The 25,145-nt window shown below is 37.5% G+C and overlaps 4 protein-coding genes across 5 annotated transcripts; 2 read left to right on the top strand and 2 right to left on the bottom strand.

Moving 5' to 3' along the window:
• The first annotated feature begins 898 nt into the window (after window positions 1-898).
• Window positions 899-3,395, top strand: LOC122043789. Its single transcript, XM_042604367.1, has 6 exons — window positions 899-1,082; window positions 1,208-1,577; window positions 1,668-2,710; window positions 2,790-2,994; window positions 3,087-3,259; window positions 3,346-3,395. Exons 1-6 carry the CDS (start codon window positions 899-901, stop codon window positions 3,393-3,395), a joined length of 2,025 nt encoding a protein of 674 aa, XP_042460301.1.
• Window positions 3,396-11,042: 7,647 nt separating this feature from the next.
• LOC122041466 (deSI-like protein At4g17486) lies at window positions 11,043-13,668 on the bottom strand. The gene is made up of 5 exons (XM_042601155.1): window positions 13,554-13,668; window positions 13,257-13,475; window positions 12,349-12,636; window positions 12,187-12,267; window positions 11,043-11,297 (listed from the first exon to the last, which is right to left on the bottom strand). The coding sequence occupies exons 2-5, from the start codon at window positions 13,429-13,431 to the stop codon at window positions 11,224-11,226; spliced, it is 618 nt and encodes a 205-aa protein (XP_042457089.1). The 5' UTR covers window positions 13,432-13,475; window positions 13,554-13,668; the 3' UTR covers window positions 11,043-11,223.
• Window positions 13,669-13,903: 235 nt separating this feature from the next.
• LOC122041465 (3-isopropylmalate dehydratase small subunit 1-like) lies at window positions 13,904-17,261 on the top strand. Its single transcript, XM_042601154.1, has 2 exons — window positions 13,904-14,712; window positions 17,054-17,261. The coding sequence occupies exon 1, from the start codon at window positions 13,919-13,921 to the stop codon at window positions 14,708-14,710; it is 792 nt and encodes a 263-aa protein (XP_042457088.1). The 5' UTR covers window positions 13,904-13,918; the 3' UTR covers window positions 14,711-14,712; window positions 17,054-17,261.
• Window positions 17,262-22,542: 5,281 nt separating this feature from the next.
• On the bottom strand, window positions 22,543-24,912 carry LOC122039777 (probable purine permease 11). 2 transcript variants are annotated; one of them, XM_042599225.1, is made up of 2 exons: window positions 24,784-24,912; window positions 22,543-23,747 (listed from the first exon to the last, which is right to left on the bottom strand). In XM_042599225.1, the coding sequence occupies exons 1-2, from the start codon at window positions 24,788-24,790 to the stop codon at window positions 22,639-22,641; spliced, it is 1,116 nt and encodes a 371-aa protein (XP_042455159.1). In that variant the 5' UTR covers window positions 24,791-24,912; the 3' UTR covers window positions 22,543-22,638. The 2 variants fall into 2 exon arrangements, with proteins under 2 accessions (XP_042455159.1, XP_042455158.1); XM_042599224.1 differs by having other exon boundaries at window positions 22,543-23,750; window positions 24,784-24,893.
• Between the last annotated feature and the right edge of the window lie 233 nt (window positions 24,913-25,145).

Raw genomic sequence — 25,145 nt, 5'->3', positions numbered from 1 at the left:
TTGACTGTTTTCTCATAAGTCATAACTCATAACTGCAACCTCCACTCCACTCCAGCGACAGCGAGTTTCTTGCAGCCTCCAAGCCCTCCACTCCATTCCAGCGAGCTTCTTGGTTCTTCCGTTCTTGCAGCTTCCACTCCAGTACTCCACTGCAGCCTCAACTCTCAAAGGCTTTAGATTTCAACTTCTTCAAAGCTTTCAAATCCATAAGGTTAGTTTTCTTAATTTTCATTAACTTTTAGTTTTTTGAAGCTTCCATTCATTTTTTTTCCTAGCTTAATTTATTTTATACGGCTGATTCATTCTAAGCTTAAAATGTAAGTATTATACATCTCATTGTAAGCCTAAAAGGAAAAAAAAGTCAACATTAGGAAGTGATTTACAAAAGGCATTTAGTGATTTACAAAAGGCATTTAGTTATCTGGGCTTGATTCCTTCTTTCTTAAGTTTCTTAAGTAGATGAGTGCTCCAATAGTTCTTGATTGCATTATCAGTTCGGCCTGACAATCTTCCTGCTATGAGTGACCAACAATTTATGTGTTTTTGTTTCCTTATCTTTGTTAACATATGAACTGCAAAGGTTCATATTTTCATTAACATACCCTTTGTTAAATTCTTCGAATGTAATACTTAAAACTAAAGGAAAATGAGAATATTAGAAAATCCAGCCACATTACTTCCATATCATCTATTTACTAAATGCTAGAAGATAACCCTTTCAAAGGAGCAAAGAAATAGAGGAAAAGAAAGGAGAGTAAAAATCTTGTTTTTATTTGCCTTTTGTTGTAACAGTTTGGCTTATGCAATAGCTTAGCCTAACCATGTGCACACTTGTCTTTTAGTTTGTGTATAAGAATGTTATTTTTTTTATATTCCTATGTTTTCATATTTCAAGATAATGGATGGTAGTAGTGGTACTGGTAGCAATGCAAATTCATCTGCCGGACCATTTACTAGTGAAGAATCTGCAAGCCAAAGTCATAGACAGAAAGCGGATATAGCATGGGCTCATGTTTCTGAAGGTGTAAATGCACAAGGAAGAAAAACTATGACATGCATTTATTGTCACAAGACATTTGCGGGTGGGGGCATATTTAGGATGAAGCAACACTTAGCGGGAGCAAGGGGTAGCATTGTTTCCTGTAGAAAGGTTCCACCAGAAGTTAGGCATGCTATTTCAGTAACTTTGAAAGATATTTTTGAGAAGAAAAAGGAAAAAAAGGAGAATTTGGGGTAGAAAATCCATTTGGTCGATCTGTAGATGAATTTGATGGCGATGAAGTCCAAGAAATTCCCATTATTCACACTAAAGGAATTACAATCAATGAGGCAAGTGCACCATCCGATAAAGGAAAGCGAAAAGCCAGTACACTAGGCCCAGGTATACATAATTTCTGTAAAGGTGGGCATGATAATTCACAACCCACTATCAAGGCTATTTTGCTAAGTAAAGAAAAATGGCACAACTGTGATATGGCTATTGCTCGTTGGTTTTATGATGCTTGCATACCGATAAATGCTGTTAACTCTCCATTTTTTCAAAAAGCTATTGATCAAATAGCATCAATGGGTCATGGGTATAAAGCTCCATCTTATTATGATCTGCGAGTGCCTTTGTTGCGAGAAGCTAAGAAAGATTTGACTTTACTTATTGATTCATTTTGAAGTATTTGGACTGAAACTGGTTGCACTATAATGGGTGATGGGTGGAAAGATAGTAGACAAAGACCATTGATTAATTTTTTAGTTTACTGTCCTAAAGGTATATCTTTCATAAAATCTGTTGATGCATCTGATGTTGAGACAAATGCACAAAATTTGTGTAATTTATTTGCTGAAATTGTTGAAATCATTGGTCCAAGAAATGTGGTGCATATGGTTACTGATAATGCTAGCAATTATAAGGTTGCTGGAACTCTACTAAGTGAAAAATACCCAACCATTTGTTGGTCTCCATGTGCTGCAGATTGCATCAATTTAATTTTAAAGGATATTGGTCAAATGAATGATGTGAAAGCCATAGTATCACTTGCTTCAACTGTGACTGTATTTGTGTATAACCACAAGTACACTTTAAATTGGTTGAGAAAGACAAAAGGGTGGAAGGAGATTATTCGTCCAGGAGAAACTAGATTTGCAACTACTTTTATTGCATTAAAAAGTTTGCATGATCACAAAGATAGTTTGCAAGCTCTAGTCACCAGTGGAGATTACAAAAAGTTCTTGAAAATAGACAAAGGAAAAGAGGTCAAGCAAATTGTTTTGGATGAAAAGTTTTGGAATAATTGTTTGATTACAGTGAGGATTATGGGCCCACTTATTCGTCTTTTGCGTGTTTGTGACACTGATGAAAGACCTTCTTTGGGTTATGTCTATGAGGGCATGTATAGAGCAATTAATGGCATCAAGAAGCTCTTTAAAAACAAAGAGAGATTCTACAAGCCTTATACTGACATAATCAATGAAAGATGGGATAGAATGTTGAGAAAGAATCTTCATGCTGATGCCTATTATTTGAATCCTGCTTTTCAATATGATCCCACATTTTCTACCCATCCAGAGATCACAAATGGTTTGTTTGATTACATAGAATCAAAGGTAGATTGGTGTAGTTTGGATGCATTAACATATGAGATTGGTATGTTTCGAGATCGCCAAGGGAGTTTTGGGCGAAAATCTGCTATTCTTAGCAGCCAAACAAATCGTCCAGGTAATAATTTTTTATTATATTAAGTTTATTATTTAGTTTTCTTTATCTAATATTCTAATATTCACTGTGATTATGGTAGAGAGTTGGTGGAAGCTCTTTGGTTGTGATGCTCAAAATTTACAAAAGCTTGCAATTAGGATTTTGGGTCAAACAGCTTCTTCTTCCGGATGTGAACGAAATTGGAGTGTTTTTGAGCGTATTCATACAAAAAGAAGGAATAGATTGGAGCATCAGAGACTTAATGATCTTGTATATGTGCATTATAATTTGCGATTGCAATATCGGTACATCTGAAATTATTCTTTTTTTAATTAATTTCATTATTTTGTATCAAAAAATTTATTAATATATTAATAACTCATGAAATCTGTTGTAGGAGTGAACAACCAAAGAGAAGTTATGATCCCGTTGATTATGAGTTCATTGATAAGACAGATTTTTGGGTGGTGGAAGAAACGCCAATAGGAGAGCTTGATTATGATGAGTTGGAAGAGGGGCTTGAAGAACTTCCAATACCTCTGGAAAGTTCGAATTTTCAACAATTTGAAGGTTGTTTTGATACGATATTATATTATTAAGTATAAAGATATAACTATTTTTATTGAACTAAATGTGATTGTTTTTTTCCTTTTCAGCTGATGGAGATGAAGCTGAGCCCGAGGATGTTAATTTGGACTTTTTTTAACATAGAAGTGTTCTTGTTGATGAAGATGATTGGATATGAACGTGATAATAGAGTTGTAAATTCATGATGAATTGGTTAGTTTTAATTATGTGTTGCTGTTAAGAATTATTATATTTGTAATGAATTATTATCTTTTTTTTAATTGAATGGAACTATTTAGTAGTTATGTTATTGTTTAGTATATATTTATTTGCTAGAGTTATAAATTTAGTGAATTTAATGTTATAATTGATCCAGATCTTATATGAAATAGGATAAATTGTTGGTACAATAAGTTTCCTCTCCGCTGCGGACTTGCCTTCCTGATCGGTCACCAGTCCAATCAGGGAACCTCCTGATCGGTCTGTAGACCGATTAGAAAATGATCGGTTCCCTGATCGATCTAGAGACCGATCAGGAGGTTCCCTGATCGAACTGGTGACCGATCAGGAAGGCAACGGTTGAACCACCGGTTCGACCGGTCGAACCTAAAAAACCTTGACCCGATTATTTCACCGGTTCAATGACCGATCCGGTTTTCAAAACATTGGCTAAAGGGGGAGCCTAGGAATTTAGGTTCCATTATTTATGCATGAGTTGATTTGCATATTTATTTGCATATGTATTGCTATATTATTTCCTAACTTAAATGAGTTGTCAAACATAAAAGGGGGAGATTATTGGAGCAATCTGGGTACCCTAAGTTTTGATATTTTGACAAACATTTAAGTTAGGTTTATTGTTGCATTTGATATACATTATGAGCGTGCAGGATATAAGTACAACAAGGAAAGTTCAAGGGTGATTTTGACAAAGGAGGAAAGTCTAAGGATGAGTCTTGGCTGTGTAAATCCAAACATGTAGTCTTGGCAACGTAAGTTCAAGTATGACTTGTCAATGGATGAAGTCCCGGAGGCGCGACCTCTTGGAAAAGGAAGACCCGACAACAATGACAAGACCGATGGAAGCTCCATAAGGTAAGACGTGAAAGATGAGGAGACATCCGAGGGACACAAGTCTGATGGAGGAGGTTAGAAGGCTAGGTCTAGGTTGGTCGGGCGAGGATGAGTGCTGAGTGAATGTACTCGGGGGTTAAATCCTAGGATTAGGACTTTACTGCAGCAGTACTGTAGTGTCACTGTAGCAGTACTGTAGTAGTCGATTGATGTTTTCATCAATCAACTGGTGCGGTTGATCGGGCAGTCGATTGAGAGTGAATAGAATGCTTCCATTCGTTCGGTTAGTATGGAGCAGTCAATTGGTACCGAGTCGTTGGGTTGTAATAGTCGAATCTCTACAGAGAGCAGTCGACTGATGATTTTGGCAGTCGACTGACAGGCGGAGTTTTCCAACTCATGGCATATATAACCAAGCATTGAAAGCTTGGTTAAGGTTAATGAAAATAGAGGTGGTTAACCCCTATTAGAGTCTTCAAGGTCATCTTGAGTGATCAAGAGCTTGTGCGACTTTGTGGCGAGGTTTTTCCACTCACGAGGAGCTACTCAAGCTAGCCAGAGGTTTTCCGGGAAGTCATCCACTGACGGATCGAGATCGTCCACCTTATGGACAGTCGTGGAGTAGGAGCTTCATCTCCGAACCACATTAAACAACGTGTTAAGTTTGCTTTCTTTTGTTAGTGTTTGTCTTGTATTTCCACTGTGCACACTAACCATTTTAGGAAACGACGTTTTGGGTGAGATGCTATTCACCCCCCTCTGGCGGATGTCAAGGTTCCAATAGCATCTTGAAGGCAAGACGTGAAGGATGGGGAAACATCCGAGGGACGCAAGGTTGAGGGAAGATGACTAGAAGGCAAGGTCAAGGTTGTGCAAGTGAGAACGAGTACATGAGTGATTGTACTTGGGGTAAACCCCCTAGTGTTAGGGTTTACCAGTTGAATGGTATGAATGCCAGTAAACTGGTCCAAGGCACAGAATGTGTTGGTGCAGGATGCAATAGGATCGAACTTGAGTTTGATGTTGTTAAAGGTTCAAGTTAAGTCTTATTGTGATATACCAAGTTGACTAAGTGTGCAGACTATTTACTCAATCGGGAAAACCCTAGTTACGGCTAGGCAGGAAGACTTAGTAGATCATGGAAGCTAGGTAGAAAGTCTAAGTGGGTCAAGAGGACCCGACACTTAGCAGGGAAGCTCGATAGGTTTAGAGGACCGAAGACCGAGGGAAAGTCCTGGTGGACCGATCCGATGCTAAGCGACAAAATCCAAACATGTTTGGAGGACCAATGTTTGACAGGTATGTTGAGATAAGCAACTGGAGATGAGCGACAGTGAGGACATGCTTTAGGAAGGAACAAATTCTAGGTCACTGATCCAATTGAAGAAATCGGGAAGGTTTCCAAGTTGAGATTAAGATAGTCTTACTGTCTATTACTACTCATGCATCTTACTATTTTTCATATATTACTATGCTAACTCTGTTTTATAGGAGCTCTGTTCTAACTCGATTTTTGCAGGAACTGAAGTCTATCAGTCGATCGAACACCAGGATCGGTCGACCGAACTAAGTTGATTCAGAGCAGAGATCAGTCGAAGCAAAGTTTGGTAAAGTGACTGATTGGTCGACCGAACCTATGGATCGGTCAACCAAACCATGCAGACGTGGCACAGATCAGATCAATTAGAAGCAGAGATGGAAGGTAGCCTGATCGGTCGACTGAACGATCATCATACTAACGGTGCATTAATGAAGAATCTCAGCGAATAGGGAAGGTTCACTGTTTGGTCGATTGAACAAGGTGATCGGTCGACTAAACCATTAAAGCTCATTAAGTGCATGAAGATCATATCTCAATGAAGATGGAAGGGAGCGTGTTCAGTCGACTGATAAAAGGTTCGGTCCACCGAACTGATCAGTCAACTGATGGATTTATCAATCAATCGAACGATGCTTATAAAAGGGGAGCTTGAAGTCCGAGTAGGGCATCTGTTTTCAGTTCATCTCTATGCAAAGCTACTGTTCGTGCTACTACTCTACAATTAGATCAGCGACCTAGAATTTGTTTTGTACTTAATTTTATCTTCAAGCAAGCTACTGTTCCATCTAAGAAGTATCGATTAAGCTCCATCTTCTATCTAGTGTCGGTATATTTTTATTTAACTTGCTTTGTACTTAATTTCAAGTAATATAGTAGGTTGTTACTATCTTACACATTTCATTATCTGAATTTCTTCTTTCCGGAGATTTCGAAAAGAAGCGTTTTAGTGAATTGTCTAACGGTGCGATCAAGGATCATGAGTCTTAGAGTAGGAGTCAACCTAGGCTCTGGATGAAGCAATCGAAATGAGTCTTTTATTTTTTGTTGCACTACTCGTATTTTAAACGCTTCAAAATAAAAGTTTTTAAAAAGCGATATTCACCCCCCTCTATCGCATCTTTTGATCCTTTAGAATGTTTCTATGCCTTCGGATGAGAAGATCAGTCGACTGGAAAGGATACCAGTCGATTGGTAGATAACCATTGATAAAATCATGGATTCTGTGGAGAGCCGTTGGCCAACATTAGTCGACTGGTGGAGAGACCAGTCGACTGGTAACGAAAAAAAATAGCTTGGCTGTTTTCCCTAAGCTCTATATACTGGAGCTTGAAGTAGCTAACTTGGGGAACGAAATTAGAGGTAGTTAACCCCTAATTAGAGTTTCCAAGTTCTCAGTGTAATCCAAGGTCTTAATTGAGTTTGTGGCAAGATTTCTCTATCGATAAAGAGGATTGTGCTAGCCAGAGTTTGTCGGGGATTAATCCACTGACAAATAAGGATCGTCCACCTTACGGATAGCCGTGGAGTAAAAGCTTTATCTATGAACTACATTAAACGAACATGTTAGAGTTTGTTGGTTTTCTTTCTTGACTTTAGCTTTTGTATTAATATTACTTTTGTATTTCCGTTGCACTAACGAATACGTAGGAAAGCAAACGTTTGGGGTGATTATCTATTCAACCCCCTTCTAGCAGGATCAAAGATCATCAACATGGAGGATCAGTTTGATATCAGGTAAACTCTCTTGAGAGGAGTAAGTGAGAACACATTCCCCGTTGAGAGAATAGTAGACGTCAGCTCGACCTAGGGTTTCGTGGAAATTTGAAAGTCAGAATCGGACAGTCTAAAAATTGTCAAATATTTTATTTCTATGTTATTACTTGTTGTCCTAATCTTGTGTTGCAGGAAATCATGTAGCTGAAAAAGAGGCTCCAGGCGCTCGGACATAGTCCAGGTGTCTGAAGATCCGGGTGCTCGGAGCTAGTCCAGGCGCCCAGGAAGGTATCGAATGGGCGACTAGTAGGAGCTAAGATGGCGACCGCTTATTGGCCAGCATACGTCACAATCCCGGTGCCCGAACAAATCTGGGCGGCCAGAGTTGGATAAATTTTCAAAGATAAGCTTTCGCTGAGGTGTACCCACGTCGACATAGTCCAGGTGCCCGAGGACCGGTCCAAGCGCCTAAGGGCTGGTTTAGGCGCTCGGACAGGGCTATAAAAGGAGGGTTCGACCAGCACCTCAAGAACACCTTCTTCTACTACTTCCATTCTTGCTTGCTACTCCATAAAGCTCTCGTCGACGCTCAAACACAGTTCCGACAACAACGCCTAAGATACTACTCCAAGTTGTCGGTATAATCATTTTATTTATTGTATTTAAATTCTATACATTTATAGTCATTCGAAGTTTTAGTGAATTGCCAAATGAAAGTACTCAACGAGTGTAGACCTTGGAATAAGAGTCGTTACAGACTTTGAACCAAGTAAAAAATAAAGTTTTAGCGACTTCTTTTCCTTACTTTACTTTCCATTGCATTTATTCCGAGTGTTTTAACAAAAAATGTAAAAAAAATCATGGGCACTATTTACCACCCCTTTAGCACTTTTCAATCCTACAATTAGTATTAAAGAGGGGTCGCTCTGAATCGGTACAACCACCATTCGAGAAAGTTTTTTCATGGTATTTTTGAGTTTTTTTAGAGTCGATCAGAATCAGAGCTATCACCTATTCTGATCAAAATCTTTTAATCAAGTTTTACGTTTCTTGAAGTTGATGCAACACCACTCGATCCATTTGTTTTCGCCTTTTCTTCTCCCACACTACTAATCTAAGACCAAGTTTTGGTACATTTTTATCTAATTTTTGTCTTGTGAGATCATTTATATGAAATGACCAATCAAGAAGGCTATAATATTGCATGCCCGCCCCTCTTCTTCGACGAGAATTTCGAATACTGGAAAGGCCGAATTGATCATCACTTCAAAACCCTGGTGCAGATGTGGATTATCATTTAAACCGGATTCACACTCCCCACTGAAAACAGAGTACTCATCAGTTATCCCTGCGACAAGTGGGACATACCAATAAGGGAAAAGATCGAGGTTGACGCAAAGGCAACTCAACCTCTCCAATGAGGTATGACCAAAGAGGAGCTGAACCGAGTCGATCCGTTCACTAGTGCAGAAGACCTATGGGATAAACTAATCGAGCTGCATGAAGGAACTTCCGACACTAAGTTATCAAAAAGAGATTTAATTTTAAATAAATTATATAATATTAAAATGTAGGAAGGAGAATCGGCGAGTCAGCTGCATGCACGAATCCAAGATCTCCTCAATGACCTTTACGCGATCGATCAGAAAGTGGAGAATCGAGACATCATAAGGTACACTTTTAATACTTTTCCGAGGAACGTTTTATGGGCATCCATAGTAGATGCTTATAAAGTTTCCAAAGATCTTTTATTAATAAGATTAGATGAGTTATTTTCTAAGTTTGAATTGCATGAACAAACTAGTGTTATTCTGGTCGAGAAAGGTATTATGTTACTTGCAGAAAAGTTCACAAACAAGAAGGTGAAACCCAAGTACCAACCTGAACACAAATATGAAGAATCGAATTCTAAAGACAAAGACGAGAACACCACCGAACTAGTCAACCTAGTTCCGAAAATGCTTAAGAAGAAAAAGATGATCCAATCTAAGAATAAGCAGCCGAATCTGAATCAAACCACGAAGCCCAAATCAGAAGTCACCTGCTACAGGTATAACCAGAAGGGGCACTGCAAACCAGAATGCCCAAACAAAAATCAAAGAAGAAGGAAGGCTCTGGAAGTAACGTGGTCCGAGTCGTTAAAAGACTTCGAAAAAGAAGAACAAGCTTAAGCGAGCTTCCTTGCTCTACTAGTACAAGCTCACATTGTCGAGACCGAATCCAAGTCAAACCCAAGATTGAATTAGAGGTCAAGTCCGAGAGAAGTCATGGATCTATATCCATTTCTGAAGGACCAAACAACACTATAAGTTCTCCTCTAGTAGATAAGTTGAATGATTTAATAAATTATTTGATGCACAAATTAGCTAAGTCTAATATCTGGGTCAAGTTATTCCAAAAAGAGATAACAACCCTTCAGAAAGTGACAAACCTAAGTTCCTTGACCGAGCCAACTTAAATTGGAACTTCAACTCAAGTCCAACACTTAATGGAAGAAAATTTCAATTTGAAAACTTAAGTCAAAGAATTTAAGGACACATTGGAATGGTTCACTTTGAGTTCCAAGAACCTTGATATGATTCTTGGAAAGCAAAGGGCTGTATACAATCGATTTCAACTCTTTAGGTTCCAAGAACCTTGATATGATTCTTGGAAAGCAAAGGGTCGTATACAATCGATTTCAACTCTTTAGGTTCCAAGAACCTTAATATGATTCTTGGAAAGCAAAGGGCCATATATAATCAATCTGGACTCAGATACAAGGCTAAACATTGATTCAGATCTTACTTGTCTTTAGTAAATCGAACTAATAGAATGTTAGGATCAAAAATAATTTAAATATCTCCATAATGATATGATATTGTCCACTTTGGGCCTAAGCCCTCATGATTTTGCTCTTAGACTTTACTTAAAAGACCTCATACCAATGAAAATATCTTTCTATTATAAACCCATGATGTTTCCATATATTTTTAATGTAGGACTATATTTGCAACCTTGCAACCCCAACAATCCTCCTCTAAAACAAATGACCATAGGATCCCCCCTCAAGCATCGAGCCACTCTTGACCTGATCAGGACCTCCCCTCGAGCATCGGGTCACTTTTAACTTGCTCAGGACCTCCCCTCGAGTATTGAGTCACTCTTGACTGCTCAGGGTCTCCCCTCAAGCATTAAGTCACTGACTTGCTCAGGGTCTCCTCTACTTTGTTCAAGGTTTCATCTATATGGTTCAATCTTGGATCATGGCTCTAGCCTATACTTCTTTCGACGGTTAGTTCGGTGAAGAGCGACCTCGTTCTGATACCAATTGTTAGGATAAAAAAGAATTTAGATATCTCGACAATAATATGATATTGTTCATTTTAGGTCTCAGCTCTCATGATTTTACTTTTGGATTCTACCCAAAAGGTCTCATACAATCCCAATATAGAAATATAGTCCAAGCATAAGTAAGATGAGTTCCAGGGACTCCCACATTCCTGTAAGTACTACTCCATACTCATCGTCGAATTGAGGACGAATTTACCTAAAAACCCTGAAAAAGAAACTCCAAACTTGACCTGAAAATCTCATGTTAGCAGTTAAATATGCAGCAATTTTCAAAGCTAAGTGTGCTTAATGTACAACAATTTCAACGCATGAAAACAATGATAAAACATTTAAACAATGAAAACAACACAAAATTGAACAAGCCATCTATGACAATACTTCATGTTCACGTATCAGAAAAGGTTAACATTTACAGTGCACAGGGATAATGAGGCAATTCTTTTAGCAATGTCAAATGCAATAAAAGGTTTTCTCTAGCAAATCTTTGGCGGCTTATCATTCGAATGCACAAAGGCATTGTTTGGTTTCATGAAACATTGATGGTCTGATTCTCTCTGTCCAATCCCTGTAGGCATGACAAATCAAATATGTCCGAACCATCTGCAATTTGCAAACAATTTTTTAGATATTAGTTGGTGACAACATAGTTTTAGAACCTGAATTCAATGAACTTTGGATCACCACAGCCAATAATTCAATCAATTAAATTGCAAATAGAATCAAACATCAATCTAATGGCATTTCCTAACATAAGAAAATATCACTTCATTTTACCCCCTAGCATTTTTCTGCCTTTCCAAATATTTTTGTCAATTTTCCAACACTTTCTCGAGTTTAGTTAAAATGACCATTGTAATTTTACAATAGTAGTTTTACCCCACACTTTCAAAGTTTTGTAAATTCATCCCAGCAGCTGTTAATAGTAATGGTGGAGTGAATCGACAATACTTATAAATGTGTAAGAAGTAAAACAACAATATTAAAATTGCAAGATCATTTTAACTATGACAAGATCACAACCAACAAGCACAGTCCAATCCAAGTTTGATTTTTCACAATTAACATGCAGTCCAGTTCAAGTTTTATAACTATGACAAGATCTATGACAAGATCACAACCAACACGCAGTCAGTCGAATCCAAGTTTAATTTTTCACAATCAGCAAGCAGTCCAGTCCAAGTTTTATAACTATGACAAGATCTATGACAAGATCACAACCAACAAGCAGTCAGTCCAATCCAAGTTTGATTTTTCACAATCAACAAGCAGTCCAGTCCTAACTATGACAAGATCACAACCAGTTGGTTGATCCATTTTGAAACTGGATTGAATGTGATCTCTACACTAATTCTACTGAACCAGTGTTGCCGGTGATTCCTGGATGCATTAATCCAGTCTAATCTGGTTTTGAAAACTTAGACCCCAAAACTAGATTGACTTTGTTGATCTTTCAGAGAAACAAAAGGAAGTGTAAACTTAGCAAACTCACCTGAAGAAGATGGACGAGGTGGTAGGTCTCTGACTGTTTCGATACGGATGTGTTCTGGTAAAATACAGCTGCCGAATGAGCCTACACTTCACAATCTCCACGTCAGTTACTATGTCAAAAATTCAAAACTAGAGAATACATTGATCTGATCAAAATACTTACCAATGTTAGCTAGTCTATTCACCCATCCTGGAATTGGCTTCCCTATCAGCTGCATGCTTACTTCCTCTGTAAAATGGTTGCAGTTCTTGTCCATCAAATGGTAGGTATCACCATAGTACTTTTCAGAAAGATCTTCCATAAATAAGCGAAATTCTGAGCGAGAAATGTTCGTGGTGCCCAGCCACACAGATCGTCTGAAGATGAATCCAGGACAGCTTTTTGGCTCCACTTCAAATACCCCGCTCATCGAAAAATCATGTGCTCCGAATCCATATTCCATGCCATGAACTTCACAGGAACAAAAGAGCAGAATTGTCAAACTGTGAGCTATCAAATTAGAAGGATGATGGATAAGGGTTCATTATCATTCAGAATGATTGGGAAATGAGCAACATTACAAGTTGTACTTAAATTGTAACGCCTAAATTTAATCCCACATGACATCATGAGTTATGGCTAATCAAAAAGTTTTATATGGATAAGTGAGCTCCTATTAACTTGGATTTGAACATTTTGAATCAGTGGTTGATCCTAACACGTCAATGAGTTAGCAATTTTTTTGAAAAATATGAAATTGATAACACAAATTTAGAAGCCTATGAAATTGATATCAAACAAGTGCAAAAGATTGTTTTTTTTACAACATAGAAGTTAGATATGATATACATCTAGTTTCAACAGTGATAGGAAAAGCAAAAGCAGATTAGTTTTGTTCTATGAAGAATTGAACCTAAAAGAAGTGAACGTTTGTGATGGAATCGCTTTAAACTGTCACAAGAAACAACTTGTATATCAATTGCAACTTCTTCGAATTCATGATAAAATGCAATTTGTACAAGAAAAGCAAAAATCATTCAATCCTTACGACAGATAGTCAAAAATCAAACATAGAGCCCTTGAAGTCGAACCTTCAATCCCAGAATGGAAGATACCGATCCCCAAATAATATAGGTACTTATTCACCGGCGAGATATCGTAAATGTTCAAGTAGAGATGCGTCTTGCCGCTTCCGTTTCCGATCCCGTCTCCATCCTCATCAATCAACGTCCTAGGAAAATAGGACTTGGCGACGACGGAGGGCATATTAGACGGGATCGGCGAACGAAGAGCGGAAGAGCCCGATCTCCCTAGTTTCGCATACGCATTGTCAGTACTTCCTGTTCAGAAATCCGGGCAGGTAAAGAGGCATCGATCGGATAAATCACCGGAGAGGGACGAAGCAGGGAGATCGGACCGGAGGGAGGGGGCAGCGCGGTGGAGGCCTCGCGCCACCCGCTTCTTCGCCGATGGAAGGAAGAAGAGAGAAAGGAGTGACCGAAGCTTCTGTTCAATTTTGACCGCGACACGAAACACCTTTGCCGATGCAGCCAATACAAATCGGCCACGTGGACATGAGAGCTTCAAAATATGTAAAATTTGGGGGGCACTTCGACAACAACGTAAAGCATAGAGTAAATTGAAACTTATCATTTCCAAGGCCCAAATAACCGGGTCCAAGGCCCAATTTAACCCAAAACGCTTATTTATGGTCGGAAGCAGCGAGCTTCACAGTTTCACATCCGACTCAAACATGGCGACTACGGCGATGGCGGCGGCGGCGATCTCTGCGACACCGTCGACGGTAAAGAATTCCTTCTATGCCTGCAACAACCACGCTCCCTTCCTCTCGTCTTGCCGCCCCCGTCTCTCCTTCCACCATCGCCTTTCCTCTTCTCCCCTAACCCTCCCTTCCCTTTCGGCCCCAAAATACAGCCCCATCCACCGCCACTGCGCCGCTTCTGCCTCCTCTAAGGTCGATGCTTCTATTGCTAATTTCCACGGCCCGTGCTACGTCCTCGGAGATAACATCGACACCGACCAGATCATCCCGGCGGAGTACCTCACCCTCGTCCCCTCCAAGCCCGACGAATACGAGAAGCTCGGATCCTACGCCTTTATCGGCCTCCCATCCGCCGCTTATTCTACTCCTTTTATTGCCTCCGGCGCCACGAAAACTGGCTTCCCCATCATCATCGCCGGGGCTAACTTTGGCTGCGGTTCCTCTCGCGAACACGCCCCCGTTGCCCTCGGCGCTGCAGGCTCCCGGGCCGTCATTGCCGAGTCCTATGCCAGGATCTTCTTCCGTAACTCGGTGGCCACCGGAGAGATCTACCCGGTGGAATGTGAAAGGGTCGGATTGTGGAAGGAGTGCACCACAGGGGATATCGTGACGGTAGAGCTTGGGGAAAATCGGCTGATCAACCATACTACCGGAAAGGAGTACAAGTTGAAGCCGATTGGGGATGCTGGACCGGTTATTGAGGCCGGAGGGATCTTTGCTTATGCAAGGAAGACTGGTATGATTGCTGCGCCATCTAATTGAAGGTAATACCTTTTCTTATCGTTGAAAACTCAAATCTTGGTACGATGTACTGGAGGTCTGCGTGAATTCAGTTTATACATGGTAATTGTTATCGATTAAAGTATATAGAAAAACATGTTTTTGTTTTGATGCAATAAAATCAATTCTTTTCACTTCTGACCTAAAGGAAAAAAGGCAATCCTTTGACCTTTGCTAGCGTTATGCATGCTCCTTAGAATGCTAAAATGCAATTTTTTTGTTAGTTGATTGTGGAATTGATCATATCTTCCTGTCCAATTCCTTTTTTTTTTATTGGGAGGGTGTGGATAGCTAGCTGTTCTTGAAGATAACATCTGTTGTCAATAGGATGTTTGAACAAAATCAATTAAAACGATAAGTTAAATCTCTCTATTGTAAGTGAATACCTTAAGTTAAAACTACTAACTTATAATGCCTAGGCAAAAAATGCTCTCAAGATGCAACTTGAAATGGCATGCATTTCCAGGTGTGGTGGATCTATTTGTTTCTCTTACTGATTGTACTCTCAGTGTAGAGAATATGATATGGCAGGTATGAAGGACCTAAATCTTTCTTCTAGAGGACCTTTGTAAGTGAAGATTCATATTAGATTATGCCTTGAACTTTAGGTCATACTTGACAACTAGGAAAGTTTCCTTTCCAAGTGAAGATTCATATGAAATTATAGCTTGAACTCTGGGTCACATGAGACAACTAGGAAATTTTCCTTTCTAAATATTTAATGACACTGGCATCCCAAAATAAATCCAGGATAAAAGAAAAAAAGTACTTGTCCTTACTGCAAAATCTATAATGCAATAAATGTAAAGCATTGCAGTTGACCATAGACCACTTTAGTTGAAAGAAATGTGGGATTGTTGCTGTTTGAAGTGCTTATTATTTAGCTGTGAAGAATAATAAAAGAACTCAGGTGCATATTTTGCTGATTCGTAAGTCATGATGGAGCCTTCTCCTCTTTAAATAAAAAGAAAATTATTCATCCAAAAAGGAAAAATAAAATAAAACATTTTGGTGGCAGAGAGAATTAAAGAAATTGTAGATTTGGTGCTAGGCACCGAGCTACTAAAGAAACAGAATAATCATCACTGTTTTTGATGTTTGCGTGAGAAAGGACCAATAAGAATGAAAAATATTTCTCCCTTATTCCTTTTTTGTGTTCTGTCCTGGTTGATATTGGTACTTCGCCTGATATTCTTGTTATTTGTTTTATTGATGAAAAACTCTCATGTCATATATTTTCTATTTCCCATTATATAGAAGAGTAGGGTGGGTCAAACTTGTTATGTTTGCTTAACATAGAACTTATAAATGTGTCCAGCGCCTTTGTGCTTTGGTTATGTGCACCTAATGGACTGATGCCTGAGTTTGAGACCCTATCAAAACCCTTCGACTCCTGGATTACCTAGATGTAGAATCTAACTGCTTTGCTTTTCCTCAGTGCTAGGCGCATGAGGCATTTGACTAGTATACGCGTGCAAACTCACCTAACTTGGTTTGGTTGCTCCCAATTGCATTTGACTAGTATATGGCTATATGCATATTGATATTTGTACCTCGAATCTTGTCTTTTTGCTAATATGTATGTTTTTTTCTTGTTTGTTGGTTTGAAAACTCTAAGAGTAAACCCTAACAGTTCACTCAGATTTTCTAATATAAATTTTAGTTTCTGACGGTATTCATTCTTGTTTGGTTATGGTTTTTCATTGACTTGGTGAATCCTTGCCTAAAGTGTCACACTAGCTAATCTGACTAATCTAGAAAAAGAGTTCTTTAGAAATGGGTGGATCTTAACACTTATTCCTTTGACGTATGATTTATTTTCAGGTTAAACCAGTTTGGTACCTTTTATCTAAGAAAACCCTAGGTAAACCTCTCACTGCCTTCTGGGAGCAGAAGATTCATCTTGACATTCTGCTGCGATGTCAGTCCCTAGTCAATTTTCTGGTTCATAGTTATTATTTTGTCGAAAATTCTAGAAATTGGTTCCGCCTCTACTGGTAGTGCTCCATCTTGTAGCTTACAGATGTCAAATCCATACCAAACAGATTCTTTAAAGATTTGATCCAATCTACCATAAAGGTTCCCACTTTAGGTTTATTTTACTTTTACAATTCTTGCATACAATGACTTCTGTGCATAGTGTTTAAGAATGGAGAACCTGACCATTCTCCACGACTTCCATAACAATGATATATATCCATCAGTCTGTGAAACTATTCTTACATATATGATTTCACCCAGCTCTTCATACATTTGTAGGTTAGGTTGCAAAATTTGCTTCTTACTACAAGAATGAACTGTTTACTTGTCGGTGTTTTGTTGCAGACTTAAAGCACCACGATAATGAATTTGCAGTAGCAGAGGTGTTCTCTTGAGGTGTCCTTAACCAGTCTGTGCTTGTGTCTCTACCTTGCAAGTGTGGTCCATTAGCGTCGAGAGATCTATGAAACAGTGTGTAATAAGGTGTACTCTCCTTGTAGTACTTTACTAGAACTTGTTCATCATTATTTGAATTTTATTATTCCGTCTTGAATTCAAGCCTGTGAACACTGCAGTGATTTCGGATTTATGCTCTGTTTACTTGGGAGGATGGATCTAAAACTGAGGAAAAATTTTCACACGAAAAGTTTTCACATGTTTATTTCAAGAGGGAGGGATTACTCATCTTTTCCATAGTTTATTTAGGATAAAATACGGATTTATAAATCCATCGATCGATTTTGGATTGTTTTTTTATCCGTCCAAAATGAACGGAAGCGAATTCCTTCTTTCGTCACATCTTCACTTTCAACTGTGCAAGCCATGGGCACTGCCGGCCTCCCTTCCCAGTCGACTCATGCGGCTTCCGTCTTCTTTCGTCACATCTTCACTTTCAACTGTGCAAGCCATGTCCATGCCGCCCTTTGCCGCTGCGGATTGTGGCATCTTCGCTGCCTTCTCGGTGGGGTGAACGATACCCCTAGATCACCACTGTTGAGGCCGGAACCCTCGGCCGTGACTTCTCGGCTTATGCCTGTCTCAGGAACGGCACGAAATACATCAGCCTCCCTGCCCGATTGCCTCACGCGGCCCTGCATGGCCACTCGAGCAAGGCGTCACGATCGGCTGCTCGCGGAGGCGACTCTAATCGTTCGCCCACGGGAGGCCCATGGTGGCGGTGGCACGCCATTGGTTGCTTCATCCATAGGTTTGATGCGTTCCCTGATTGGCTACAATATTCGATCTTTTGCCTTAAAATCAAAATTTTAATATCTATAGTCCCGCGAGTTGACACAGTTACTATCTTCATGAATATTTATTTCAATATATTCTATAGTCAATTCTTAGCTGGTGATAAAATAGCGCTTAAGTGGTTGACCTTTTAATACAAAGTAAATGTCTCCTATAATTTATTTATTTGTATCTGTATCTTATCGTGAGATTGATGATATTGGTCAGGATGAGTTTGCTCAAAAATTTTAATCTCTCCTTCAATATAAGCTAGATACCGAATGATATGACATGTTGTTAGTGATCCCAAAAGTAATGTGGGTAATGTGGGGTTGATAATCAAGAATATGTAGCAATTAAGGTCAATATAATGTGACAGTCAAAGTCAAGATATATGTATCTTAACGGATCACTTCCAACGGGGCTTAACCCGTTTGATTGGACTCATTAATGAATTTAGACAGGTTTGATTGGACTCATTTTCGATTCTTTGAATTACTGAGACTGCAAGGAGTTCAACGGTGTCCTCTATTTCTTATTTTAACTTTTCTAAGGTATTAAAATATAATAAGAAAAAATTGGATCTAAATCCCAATATAAACCTAATATGGAATCATATCGAGCTCACATTGGGTCTAATATAAATCATATCAGACTCATGTTGAGGTTTAGAGTTGATCCTTCCTTATTACATTTTAACACTTTCAGAGAAATCAAAATAAATAATGGGGAGTATCGTTGGATTCTTTACCGTCTCAGAAATTTATAGGACCTTAAATGAATCTAATCGGACTTATTTAGGTCTATCATTAAATTTTGATCGAAATCTATTGATAGACTTAAATAGGTCTGATTAGATTAATTTTAGTTCTTATAGATTTATAAAGAATTCTAACAGTATTATTTATTATTTATTTCAACTTATTTAAAGATATTAAAATATAATTGAAACAATCGATTTTGAATATTAATATGAGTTTAACATGTCAGACTTAATGTCAACTTGTTCTGAATATTTATATATATATATGATGGTAAAAGATGAATATATTTATCTCAGTGTTTATGTCAATCCATCCTCGGACCAATACGAAGGAGATAAATCAGGGATGATTAATAACTTTTAGAATAATAACTAATATATAAGAAAGATATTTATCTTGATTTTATCGAGATTTGAATATTAGACCTTTTGATAGTGAATATTTATATACATGTATGTATAAAGATAACAACTTGATATGAATATTTATATAGGCACGAACAGAGATACGAAAGAGAGTAGGGAAAAGAGAAAAGAATTTAAACTGCCGAGTATTCATCTTTACATCCTCTGCTGTGACGTCAGTAGTTAATCATTTTTCTGATTCATAGTTATGTACTTGTGTTGCTATTACTTAAAGGCTCCCACCTTACGTTCATTTTACTTTACAATTCTTGCGTACAATGAATTCAGTGCATAGTGTTTAAGAAAAGGGAAACTCGGTAAAAATTGAGTTAATAACTTTCTTATATGTTATTCATTATTCTAAAGAGGATTAGTCGTCTAAAATTTATCTTTTCTGTATTGATCCTGAGATAAATTGACGAAGACACTAGAAGCGAATATATTCATCTTTTTTTTACCATAATTAAGAAATGAGAAACTCACCCTTCTCCACAACTTCCATTAAGCATGACGTCTCCATCGGACTTTTATCGAACCTTATAGTTAAAGTATTAAAATTACTAAATTATATACAATAATTTTAAAATGATTAAATTATATATCCACTTCTTATTTTATCTGTAATATTTTTCAGTTGCATTTGCACTAATGGCTAGTAGGCATCCGTGATTTACATCTCCGTGTTAACCTAGAGACGGATTGACGAGGGCGCTGAGGACGAGCAAATTGCCTTTTTACCACATATAATAAATTTAAGTTGAATCTGTTTGAAAAACTAATTTTTGTTATTAGAAGAATTATTTTTTTATTTGAAAATCAATCGATTAATTTTTTATATCAATTAAATCAATTTTTTATTTAAAAATTAATCGACTAATTATTTGTATTAGTCGAGTCGATTTCTTTTATTTTAAAATTTTAAGTAAATCAAATTTTAAAAAATAGTCAACCGATTTATTTTTTAATTAAAATTAATTTGGGATAAAATTAGTTTATGAACAAACGACTTTGGATTGACAGAAAGATAGTCCTATATGTTCAGCTAATTCTTCTAATTATATTCATATTCTAAAATATCAATTTAACTCAATATATTAAGAACGATGATTTTTCAAACATGAATTAAATTTTTTTACACTTATTCTTGTTCAAAAAATCGGTACTCTTCATATATTAAGTTAAATTGATATTTGAAGGCATAGATATAATCAGGAGAATTAGTTTAGTTGAACACATAGGAGCTAATTTCATATTAATTAGAGGTCATTTGGTCCATCAGCCTATTTTATCCAAAATCGACTGATAAATCAAACATCCTTTGATTGACATGAAATTAGTTCATATGTATTTGTCTAATTCTCTTGATTATATTCATGCCCTCAAATATCAATTTAATATAATATATTAAGAGCAGTGATTTTTTAAAACATGAATTAAAATTTTCGATCACATTCATGTTCAAAAATTCATCGCTCTTAATATATTATGTCAAATTAATATTTGAGGGTATGAATATAATCAGAAAAAATAGACGAACACATAAGAGCAAATTTCATGTCAATCTAAGATCATTTGGTTCATAAGTCGATTTTAAGAAAAATTGGATTCTAGATCAAACATCCTTGGATTGATATGAAACTAGTTTTTATTTATTGAGCTAGTTCTCCTGATTATATTCGTACTCTCAAACGTCAATTTGATCTAATATATTGAGAGCAATGATTTTTTTAAATATGAGGGGGTGTTTGGTTGATGGGTTTGGGAATGAGGGAATGAAATGATAATAAAATATAATGTTTGGATTGTGAGTTTGGGAATGACATTTTGGGAATGATTACTAAATTTATGGGAATCAACCAAACTCATATAACTTGATGGGTTTCATTTTCATTCCTATTTTCATTCCACCCTACTATCAAACTCATACCCATAGTCATTCCCATCATTTAACCAAATGCTCCCTGAATGTATTCGAAAAATATAATTCTTATTCAAAAAAATCACTACTTTCAATATATTGAGTCAAATTGATATTTGAGGGCATGAATATAATCAAGCGAACTAACTAAATATATTAGAACTAATTTCATATCAATCTGAGGTCGTTTGGTCCATCGGTCAATTTTTAAACATCAATTTGATCCAGTATATTGAAAACAGTTATTTTTGAATATAAATCAATTTTTTAAATATATTAATGTTTAAAAAATCATTACTATTAATATATTTAGTCAAATTGATATTTGAGGACATGAATATAACAAGGAGAATTAGACGAATACAAATAAACTAGTTTCATATCAATCCGAGGTAGTTAGGTCCATCAGCCAGTTTTGTCCAAAATCGATGTATCAAACAACCTCAGATTGACATAAAACTAATTTTTATATGTTCATCTAATTCTCATGATTATATATATGCATTCAAATATTAATTTGACATAATATATTAAGAGCATTTATTTTTGAACACGAATGTATTTGAAAATTTAAATTCGTGTTTAAAAATCATCGCTCTTAACATATTGAGTCGATTAATTAAGGATAAAATAAAAATGGATATATGATTTTTAAGTAAAAAATTAATTCAATTTATAATTTTTTATCATCAGTCGATTAATTAAGGATAAAATAAAAATGGATATATGATTTAATATTTTAAAATTATCGTACGTGATTTATTAGTTTCGATGCGGTTCAGAAAAACAGTTGGATATCCATCGGTCAGTCAAACTGTTCTTCCATACATGATTTCACCCAGCTCTTCGTACATTTGCAGGTTAGGTTGCAAAATTTGCTTCTTACTATAAGAAATGAACTTTTTACTTACAGTGTTTTTGTTGCAGACTTAAAGCACCACGATAATCCAAACTTCTCTGTTAAACTTGCAGCTGCAGAGCTGCTCTCTGGAGGTGTCCTTAAACCAGTCGTGTGCTTATGTCACTACCTTGCTTTAATTACTAGTGGTACATTAGTATTGAAAATAAAAATAAAAATAAATAAATAAATGATAAATTCAATTAGCCTAATTAATTAGTTCTAGGATAATCAATATGACCCTAAGAAATTTTCCCACATACTACTAGATAAATCAGGAAGCGCTTAGACGGACTGTCAAAAAATTCAACATCTTTTGATTGCGCGTCTCATTTGGAAAAAAATTCTTATAAATCCACTATAACTAGAGATTCGTAAAACACCTGGATAACAATCTGAATACCCTCTACCGCTGGATCATAACCTCTGAGTAAGGTACATTAGGGTTGAGAGATCTATGAAACGGTGTGTAATAATAAGGTACACTCTGCTCTTGTAGCACTTTACTAGAGCTTTGTTTAACGTAGTTGTCTTATTTGTTCTGACCATCATAACTCTAATAGCATCCCTCTCGAATCAATGCAGTGAAATTTAAACTATTTGAATTTCGTTATGGGAGGTTTAATGTGATGTAACACACTGTCTCTTAATTATATTCTAGAAGAAAAATCTTCACTTATTCATACAATATAGTGATTGGAAAATAGTCATGAACTTCAGCAGTCACGGTCACCACCGCCGCCGCGATGACCAGAGAGATGTTCAACATGCTCCGAAGCTTTCTTAGCTTTGCCGTAATCCTGGTAATCCTGATACAGGTAAGAGGCAAAACCCCAAATGGCAAGCAGCAACGCCACAACCTTGATCCCGCCCATCTTCTCATGAAAGAAAATCACAGCGAACACCGGCACGACTGGCAGCGCGAGGGTGCTGATCACGTTGGAGAAGAGAGAAGACACCACGAAGATTAGCCCCACGACGCCGACCGACGCCAACTGCCACGAGAGGCCAGTCCAAACCAGAGTCATCACGTAGGACACCTTCCCCTTGGCAAACCCCTCCATCTCGCCCTTCAAGCCCTTCCACTCCCCACTCGCGAACAAGCCCACGACCGCGACGCAGGTCGCCACGAGAGAGGTGTAGATCTGCATCTCCAACACGACTGTGAAAGTCTCCTTTCGGATCACCTTCTGAAATGAGAGCTGCATCAGGGAGAGGATGAGCGAGTACGTAGCTGACGCTCCTAATGTCAGCATGAACCCAATTACGTACTTCCCCTTCGGAACGCCTCCGGAGCTTTCGGCGGCTTCATTGAATCCGAGTATGGCAGCGGAGAGTGTCAAGAGGACGACAGAGTTCAGTATATAATCAGTGAACTTCTGGGAATTCAGATAGTAGGAAAAGACGGCATTGAAGGCCAGTTGAGTGGCACAAATCAGAGAGTAAGTCGAGACCGGAACATATAAAAGACCGTAAGAATACATCAAGTTATCGATGCCGATGATGATGCCCAGACCGAGGTATATTAAAACAATCTTCAGGTGAAGAGCAGGAGGTGTGGCTGCTGCAGCTGGGGAAGGAGGTTGTCGGTTTGAGGGGAAAAGGAGAAGAGGGATGAAGAGGAAAGGGAAGGCTGCAGTTTGGACGAATGTGGCCATCCATTTACTGTTGCCTCCTTGGTTGTAGTAGAATCTTCCGAGAAGGGTCGCGGCCGTTTGGCCGGTGAGGAGGAAGAAGATATTGAGGAACACCAGGAGCCACCGTTGCCATCTTTTTTTGATCGTTGATGTTGTTGTAGTAGTTCCTGACACTGACTCTGCTTGATCTACTGGAAGAATCAAATAATTCATCAAGATAACTTTGATTGAAACTAGGAATATGAACACTTTAATGCTTCACGATGATTGTTCTACTTTTCTGAATTGTGCCTAATAACACTTTATACTAAAGAATTTTGAACTTAAAAAACACCAACGTAGCTCAATTCAGATTGGAAAGAAATTAGGGCTTTTGACAATTAGCATCAAAATTGGCTAACCCTAAGAACATGGAAGGACAAGATCCATGTAGCCAACAATAAATAATTGGGATTCACACAGATTGATTGATGATGATAACAAGGAATTCACAGCCTTTCTGTGTGCTATCTTTTGCTAAATTTGATCATTGTTCTTCTTTGTATGAGTTGTCACTGTGCACAGTAGTTTGTTGAAAGAATGAAGCTTTCACTCATATGAGTTGATCCATCAAACTGAAATTTAGCATGATAAACAACTCATTGAGAATTTGAGAGTATGTGTAAAGATTTTTCTGTTCTGAAAATTCAGAATGGTTTTGTCAAAATGCCTAAGTATATACTTGATTCATCAGTTAACATATCTTTAAATGCTCGTGAAATGATGTTTAACAGATGCATTAAGCCTAAATTTCCCTTAAGTTGTAGTAGTTTATCTCTCCTCTCTGACTCGATCACTATGAGAAAGGATACGATCAATCATATCTTTTTTTTCTTCTTCTAGTTTAGCACAGTGAATCTACCAAACAGCATCCTCCGGCTCCTTATCGAACTCTACAAAGTACATCTTTAAAAAAAACCTAGAAAAATCTCGATCACATTGAAAAAAATCGAAAGAGGTAGCTTTTCCTTGGAGCAAAAGAAGAACAAATCTTATTGGCGATTAAAGGAAAGGGGAAAAAACAACTGCACCATCTCAGCAAACAAAAATAATAAAAATAGCGCCGTTCGGTAGAAAATACAAAGCAAATCGCAGAGCATGTTGCGAAACATCCAAAAAGGACAGGAAGGAATCAAAATGACGAAAGGAAGCAAAGGAAGTCAGAGAATAGTAGCGAAGGAATACCAGCCATGTAGAGCTGCTAAGCCCGTCGTCGACCTCCTCCTCCTTCTTCTCCTCCTCCTCCTTCTTCTTCTACTTCTTCTTGGGATTTGCGTTATATAGAGAAGAGCGGAGCGGTGTATTGCAGCCGCCTTTCACCGGATGAGAAATAGTCATTTTCAATATTAAAATGATAAAAAAAAAAAGTTAAGTATTAAGTTTTCATATTTTATCCCTTTAGAATCAGGCAAAATATTTATCATTGCTCCTATTTAATTTTTAATAAATTTATAATCTATCAACTTTAATTTCTCATCTCTTTGAAGAAAGAATTTAAAAAAAAACCATTCCCATTTCTCTTACCTTAATCTTAGTTGTGATATTAT

This window comes from Zingiber officinale, chromosome 2A, assembly GCF_018446385.1.
Source record: "Zingiber officinale cultivar Zhangliang chromosome 2A, Zo_v1.1, whole genome shotgun sequence".
Classification (NCBI taxonomy): Eukaryota; Viridiplantae; Streptophyta; class Magnoliopsida; order Zingiberales; family Zingiberaceae; genus Zingiber; species Zingiber officinale.
The sequence above is the reverse complement of the archived record's forward strand: the minus strand, read 5'-3'. Positions and strand labels throughout refer to the sequence as shown.